Source organism: Eubalaena glacialis, chromosome 19 (genome assembly GCF_028564815.1).
Source record: "Eubalaena glacialis isolate mEubGla1 chromosome 19, mEubGla1.1.hap2.+ XY, whole genome shotgun sequence".
NCBI classification, from domain to species: domain Eukaryota; kingdom Metazoa; phylum Chordata; class Mammalia; order Artiodactyla; family Balaenidae; genus Eubalaena; species Eubalaena glacialis.
The window spans coordinates 31,705,212-31,713,202 of record NC_083734.1 but is presented as its reverse complement, the minus strand read 5'-3'; the positions used below and the strand labels follow the sequence as shown (position 1 = coordinate 31,713,202).

General features: G+C 37.7%; 1 protein-coding gene across 1 annotated transcript; it reads left to right on the top strand.

The window, feature by feature from the left end:
- The first annotated feature begins 980 nt into the window (after positions 1-980).
- On the top strand, positions 981-3,269 carry LOC133080229 (52 kDa repressor of the inhibitor of the protein kinase-like). Its single transcript, XM_061176110.1, has one exon. The coding sequence runs from the start codon at positions 981-983 to the stop codon at positions 3,267-3,269; it is 2,289 nt and encodes a 762-aa protein (XP_061032093.1).
- Positions 3,270-7,991: the final 4,722 nt, after the last annotated feature.

Here is a 7,991-nt window from a genome sequence, read left to right as displayed (position 1 = left end):
ACTGTTCCCCATAGTGGCTGTATCAATTTACGTTCCCACCACCAACAATGCAAGAGGGTTCCCTTTTCTCCACACCCTCTCCAGCACTTATTGTTTGTAGATTTTTTGATGATGGCCATTCTGACTGGTGTGAGGTGATACCTCATTGTAGTTTTGATTTGCATTTCTCTAATGATTAATGATGTTGAGCATTCTTTCATGTGTCTGTTGGCCATCTGTATATCTTCTTTGGAGAAATGTCTATTTAGGTCTTCTGCCCATTTTTGGATTGGGTAGTTTGTTTTTTTGATATTGAGCTGCATGAGTTGCTTGCATGTTTTGGAGATTAATCCTTTGTCAGTTGCTTCATTTGCAAATATTTTCTCCTATTCTGAGGGTTGACTTTTCATATTGTTTATGGTTTCCACTGTTGTGCAAAAGCTTTTAAGTTTCATTAGGTCCCATTTGTTTATTTTTGTTTTTATTTCCATTTCTCTAGGAGCTGGGTCAAAAAGGATCTTGCTGTGATTTATGTCATAGAGTGTTCTGCCTAGGTTTTCCTCTAAGAGTTTGATGGTGTCTGACCTTACATTTAGGTCTTTAATCCATTTTGAATTTATTTTTGTGTATGGTGTCAGGGAGTGTTCTAAATTCATTCTTTTACATGTATCTGTCCAATTTTCCCAGCACCACTTATTGAAGAGGCTGTCTTTTCTGCACTGTATATTCTTGCCTCCTTTATCAAAGATAAGGTGACAATATGTGTGTGGGTTTCTATCTTGTTCCATTGATCTATATTTCTGTTTTTGTGGCAGGACCATACTGTCTTGATTACTGTAGCTTTGTAGCATAGTCTGAAGACTGGGAGCCTGATTCCTCCAGCTGTGTTTTTCTTTCTCAAGATTGCTTTGGCTGGCTCCCCTCCCCGGCCCCGACGGGCGGGCGGGCTGCCCTGAGGAGGCGGGGAGGGGAGGGCTGGGCCAGCCGGCGGGCAGACGACGATGCCGAACTTCTGCGCAGCCCCCAACTGCACGCGGAAGAGCACGCAGTCAGACCTGGCCTTTTTCAGGTTCCCGCGGGATCCAGCCAGATGCCAGAAGTGGGTGGAGAATTGTAGGAGAGCAGACTTAGAAGATAAAACACCTGATCAACTAAATAAACATTATCGATTGTGTGCCAAACACTTTGAGACATCTATGATCTGTAGAACTAGCCCTTATAGGACAGTTCTTCGAGATAATGCAATACCAACAATATTTGATCTTACCAGCCATTTGAATAATCCACACAGTAGACACAGAAAACGAATAAAAGAATTGAGTGAAGATGAAATCAGGACACTGAAACAGAAAAAAATTGATGAAACTTCTGAACAGGAACCAAAACATAAGGAAATAAACAACAGCAATGCTCAGAACCCCAGTGCAGAAGAAGGGGGTGAAGAGCAGGATGGAGACATTTTACCTTTAACCCTTGAAGAGAAAGAAAACAAAGAATACTTAAAATCTTTATTTGAAATTTTGATTCTTATGGGAAAACAGAACATACTTCTGGATGGACATGAAGCTGATGAAATCCCAGAAGGTCTCTTTACTCCTGATAACTTTCAAGCACTGCTGGAGTGCCAGATCAATTCTGGTGAAGAGGTTCTGAGAAAGCGCTTTGAGACAACAGCAGTTAACACATTGTTCTGTTCAAAAACACAGCAGAAACAGATGCTAGAGATCTGTGAGAGCTGCATTCGGGAAGAAACCCTCAGGGAAGTGAGAGACTCTCACTTCTTTTCCATCGTCACTGACGATGTGGTGGACATAGCAGGGGAAGAGCACCTGCCTGTGTTGGTGAGGTTTGTTGACGAAGCTCACAACCTAAGAGAGGAATTTGTGGGCTTCCTGCCTTATGAAGCTGATGCAGAAATTTTGGCTGTGAAATTTCACACTACGATAACTGAGAAGTGGGGATTAAACATGGAGTACTGTCGTGGCCAGGCTTACATTGTGTCCAGTGGATTTTCTTCCAAAATGAAAGTTGTTGCTTCTAGACTTTTAGAGAAATATCCCCAAGCTATCTACACACTCTGCTCTTCCTGTGCCTTAAATATGTGGTTGGCAAAATCAGTGCCTGTTATTGGAGTATCTGTCGCGTTAGGAACAATTGAGGAAGTTTGTTCTTTTTTCCATCGATCACCACAACTGCTTTTAGAGCTTGACAATGTAATTTCTGTCCTATTTCAGAACAATGACGAAAGGGGCAAAGAACTGAAGGAAATTTGCCATTCTCAGTGGACAGGCAGGCATGATGCTTTTGAAATCTTAGTGGACCTCCTACAAGCACTTGTTTTATGTTTAGATGGTATAAATAGTGACACAAATGTTAGATGGAATAACTGTAGAGCTGGCCGAGCATTTGTACTCTGTAGTGCAGTAACAGATTTTGACTTCATCGTTACCATTGTTGTTCTTAAAAATGTTCTGTCTTTTACAAGAGCCTTTGGGAAAAATCTTCAGGGGCAAACTTCTGATGTCTTCTTTGCAGCCAGTAGTTTGACTGCAGTGCTGCATTCACTAAATGAAGTGATGGAAAATATCGAAGTTTATCATGAATTTTGGTTTGAGGAAGCCACAAATTTGGCAGCCAAAATTGATATTCAGATGAAACTCCCAGGGAAATTTCGCAGAGCTCAGCACGGTAACCTGGAATCTCAGCTAACCTCTGAGAGTTACTATAAAGAAACTCTAAGTGTTCCAACAGTGGAACACATTATTCAGGAACTGAAAGATATATTCTCAGAACAACACCTCAAAGCTCTTAAATGCTTGTCTCTGGTACCCTCTGTCATGGGACAGCTTAAATTCAATACATCAGAGGAGCATCATGCTTACATGTACAGAAGTGATTTACCTAATCCTGACACACTCTCTGCTGAGCTGCATTGTTGGAGAATCAAGTGGAAACACAGAGGGAAAGATATAGAACTTCCATCCACTATTTATGAAGCCCTTCATCTGCCAGACATCAAGTTTTTTCCTAATGTTTATGCATTGCTGAAGGTCCTATGTATTCTTCCTGTGATGAAGGTTGAGAATGAACGCTATGAAAATGGACGAAAGCGTCTCAAAGCATACCTGAGGAACACTTTGACAGACCAAAGGTCAAGTAACTTGGCTTTGCTTAACAAAAATTTTGATATAAAACACGATTTGGATTTAATGGTGGATACATATATCAAACTCTATACAAGTAAGTCAGAGCTTCCTACAGATAATTCAGAAACCATTGAAAATACCTAAGAGACTTTTAAAATAAGCTTTCTCTTATATTTGATATTTGAAAAAATCTGTAAGAAATTTGAAAATATCTTACAGAAAAGTTGTAAGGTGTACGTAGGCCACTTAATCACTGAATATCTTGACCTGTAGGCCTCCCATTGAGTACATTAGTCATTGATAATCTGCCTGTTTAAATGGCCCGTTTGAAGTCCCATGCTTTGGAGACCTAACTGTCCCATGCTTTGGAGACCAGAAGATAGCATTGAAAGTACCATGTTACACTCTGTGTGGTCTCTGCTAATGGCACTTTGAAATTGTATTAGTTTGAATTGTATTAGTTAAGTCATTTTAGATATAACATTTGTCACTGTGGATCCAATTGTCAGGTACTTAGTTATCAGTTCTTTGAAGAAATAAATTTTGAGGAGGTATGGGAGGAAGGAATACATTTTATAAAACATTACAATGAAGCTCATGACTGACCTTTGAATAGTAGGAGTTTTAAGTATGCTGTTAAAAATCTGTAAGGGACCGTTAAAATGATCAGGCTGTAAGAGAAACATGTGAGCTCGCCAAACAAGGATTTCAGTGTAGATTTTGCCTTTATCAAATGCAGTTGAAGGAACAAGTTATAGTTAAAGTTTGAATGGAAGAGCCTGCCATTGTTGTTCCACATCTGATTGTTGCTGTTTACATTCCTTTATTGAGCCTACATCTTCATAAGCTTTTTGACAGGTATATGTTGAACACTTCTGTTTCATGGTCAAGACAGGATCAGAGACCATGGATACTGACAACTGATTAGTCTGTTTTCTTCTGTCTTTTTCCATGACTATATCTACTGCCTCATCTTGATTTTCAAGCAAAACCTAGAAAACCTACAAAAATAAGTGTTTTGTGGTTTATCTAGGAATAATACAGAAAATATTGCTGTTATTTTTGGTGAAGAAAATCAATTTTGTATAGTTTATTTCAACCTAAATAAAATGTGAATTTTGTTTAAAAAAAAAAAAGATTGCTTTGCCTATTCAGGGTCTTTTGTGTTTCCATACAAATTGTGAAATTTTTTGTTCTAGTTCTGTGAAAATGCCAGTGGTAGTTTGATAGGGATTGCACTGAATCTGTAGATTGCTTTGGGTAATAAAGTCATTTTCACAATATTGATTCTTTCAATCCAAGAACATGGTATATCTCTCCATCTATTTGTATCATCTTTAATTTCTTTCATCAGTGTCTTATAATTTTCTGCATACAGGTCTTTTGTCTCCTTAGGTAGGTTTATTCCTATATATTTTATTCTTTTGGTTGCACTGGTAAATGGGAGTGTTTTCTTAATTTCATTTTCAGATTTTTCATCAATACTGCATAGGAATGCAAGAGACTTCTGTGCATTAATTTTATATCCTGCAACTTTATCAAATTCATTGATTAGCTCTAGTAGTTTTCTGGTGCCATCTTTAGGATTCTCTATGTATAGTATCATGTCATCTGCAAACAGTGACAGCTTTACTTCTTCGTTTCCAATTTGGAGTCCTTTTATTTCTTTTTCTTCTTGGATTGCTGTTGAATAATATTGGTGAGAGTGGGCAACCTTGCCTTGTTCCTGATCTTAGTGGAAATGGTTTCAGTTTTTCACCATTGAGGACGATGTTGGCTGTGGGTTTGTCATATATGGCCTTTATTATGTTGAGGAAAGTTTCCTCTAGGCCTACTTTCTTGAGGGTTTTAATCATAAATGGGTGTTGAATTTTGTCAAAAGCTTTCTCTGCATCTATTGAGAAGATTATATGGTTTTCTCCTTCAATTTGTTAATATGGTGTATCACATTGATTGATTTGCCTATATTGAAGAATTCTTGCATTCCTGGGATAAACCCCACTTGATCATAGTATATGATCCTTTTAATGTGCTGTTGGATTCTGTTTGCTATTATTTTGTTGAGAATTATTGCATCTATGTTCATCAGTGATATTGGCCTGTAGTTTTCTTTGTTTGTGACATCTTTGTCTGGTTTTGGTATCAGAGTGATGGTGGCCTCGTCGAATGAGTTTGTGAGTGTTCCTCCCTGTGCTATATTTTGGAAGAGTTTGAGAAGGATATGTGTTAGCTCTTCTCTAAATGTTTGATAGAATTCGCCTGTGAAGCCATCTGGTCCTGGGCTTTGTTTGTTGGAAGACTTTTAATCACAGTTTCAACTGCAGTCCTTGTGATTGGTCTGTCCATACTTTCTATTTCTTCCTGGTTCAGTCTCAGAAGGTTGTGCTGTTCTAAGAATTTGTCCATTTCTTCCAGGTTGTCCATTTTATTGGCATATTGTTGCTTGTAGTAATCTCTCATGATCCTTTGTATTTCTGCAGCGTCAGTTGTTACTTCTCCTTTTTCATTTCTAATTCCATTGATTTGAGTCTTCTCCCTTTCTTCTTAATAAGTCTGGCTAATGGTTTATCAATTTTGTTTATCTTCTCAAAGAACCAGCTTTTAGTTTTATTGATCTTTGCTGTCATTTCCTTAATTTCTTTTTTATTTATTTCTGATCTGATCTTTATGATTTCTTTCTTTCTGCTAACTTTGCGGTATTTTTGTTCTTCTTTGTGTAATTGCCTTAGGTGTAAGATTAGGTTGTTTATTTGAGATGTTTCTTGTTTCTTAAGGTAGGCTTGTATAGCTATAAACTTCCCTCTTAGAACTGCTTTTCCTGCAACCCATAGGTTTTGGGTCATTGTGTTTTCATGTTCATTTGTTTCTAGGTATTTTTTGATTTCCTCTTTGATTTCTTCAGTGATCTCTTGGCTACTTAGTAACGTATTGTTTAGCTTCCATGTGTTTGTATTTCTTACAGATTTTTTCCTGTAATTGATATCTAGTCTCATAGAGTTGTGGTCGGAAAAGATACTTGATGTTATTTCAATTTTCTTAAATTTACCGAGGCTTGATTTGTGACCCAAGGTATAATCTATCCTGGAGAATGTTCCATGAGCACTTGAGAAGAATGTGTATTCTGTTGTTTTTGGATGGAATGTCCTCTAAATATCAGTGAAGCCCATCTTGTTTAATGTATCATTTAAGCTTGTGTTTCCTTATTTATTTTCATTTTGGATGATCTGTCCATTGGTGAAAGTGGGGTGTTAAAGTCCCCTACTATGATTGTGTTACTGTCGATTTCCCCTTTTATGGCTGTTGGTGTTTGCCTTATGGATTGAGTTGCTCCTGTGTTGGGTGCATAAATATTTACAATTGCTATATCTTCTTCTTGGATTGATCCCTTGATCATTATTTAGTGTCCTTCTTTGTCTCTTGTAATAGTCTTTGTTTTAAAGTGTATTTTGTTTGATATGAGAATTGCTACTCCAGCTTTCTTTTGATTTCCATTTGCATGGAATATCTTTTTCCATGCCCTCACTTTCAGTCTGTATGTGTCCCTAGGTCTGAAGTGGGTCTTTTGTAGACAGCATATATACAGGTCTTGTTTTTGTATCCCTTCAGCCAGTCTATGTCTTTGGTTGGAGCATTTAATCCATTTACATTTAAGGTAATTATTGATATGTGTGTTCCTGTTACCATTTTCTTAATTGTTTGGGTATGTTATGGTAGGTCTTTTCCTTCTCTTGTGTTTCCTGTCTAGAGAAGTTCCGTTAGCATTTTTTGTAAAGCTGGTTTGGTGGTGCTGAATTCTCTTGGCTTTTGCTTGTCTTAAAGTTTTTAATTTCTCCACCAAAACTGAATGAGATCCTTGCTGGTTAGAGTAATCTTGGTTGTAGGTTTTTCTCTTTCATCACTTTAAATATGTCCTGCCACTCCCTTCTGGCTTGCAGAGTTTCTGCTGAAAGATCAGCTGTTAACCTTATGGGGATTCCCTTATGTGTTACTTGTTGTTTTTCCTTTGTTGCTTTTAATATTTTTTCTTTGTATTTAATTTTTGATAGTTTGATTAATATGTGTCCTGGCATGTTTCTCCTTGGATTTATCCTGTATGGGACTCTCTGTGCTTCCTGGACTTGATTAACTATTTCCTTTCCCATATTAGGGAAGTTTTCAACTATAATCTCTTCAAATATTTTCTCAGTCCCTTTCTTTTTCTCTTCTTCTTCTGGGACCCCTATAATTCGAATGTTGGTGCATTTAATGTTGTTCCAGAGGTCTCTGAGACTGCCCTCAATTCTTTTCATTCTTTTTTCTTTATTCTGCTCTGCAGTAGTTATTTCCACTATTTTATCTTCCAGGTCACTTATCCATTCTTCTGCCTCAGTTATTCTGCTATTGATCCCCTCTATAGAATTTTTAATTTCATTTATTGTGTTGTTCATCTCTGTTTGTTTGCTCTTTAGTTCTTCTATGTCCTTGTTAAACCTTTCTTATATTTTCTCCATTCTATTTCCAAGATTTTGGATCATGTTTACTATCATTATTCTGAATTCTTTTTCAGGTAGACTGCCTATTTCCTCTTCATTTGTTAGGTCTGGTTGGTTTTTGCCTTGCTTCTTCATCTGCTGTGTGTTTCTCTGTCTTCTCATTTTGCTTTACTTTCTGTGTTTGGGGTCTCCTTTTCACAGGCTGCAGGTTCATAGTTTCCTTTGTTTTTGGTATCTGTCCCCAGTGGCTGGTTCAGTGGGTTGTGTAGGCTTCTTGGTGGAGGGGACTAGTGCCTGTGTTCTGGTGGATGAGGCTGGATCTTGTCTTTCTGATGGGCAGGTCCACGTCTGGTAGTGTGTTTTGGGGTGTCTGTGCCCTTTTTATGATTTTAGG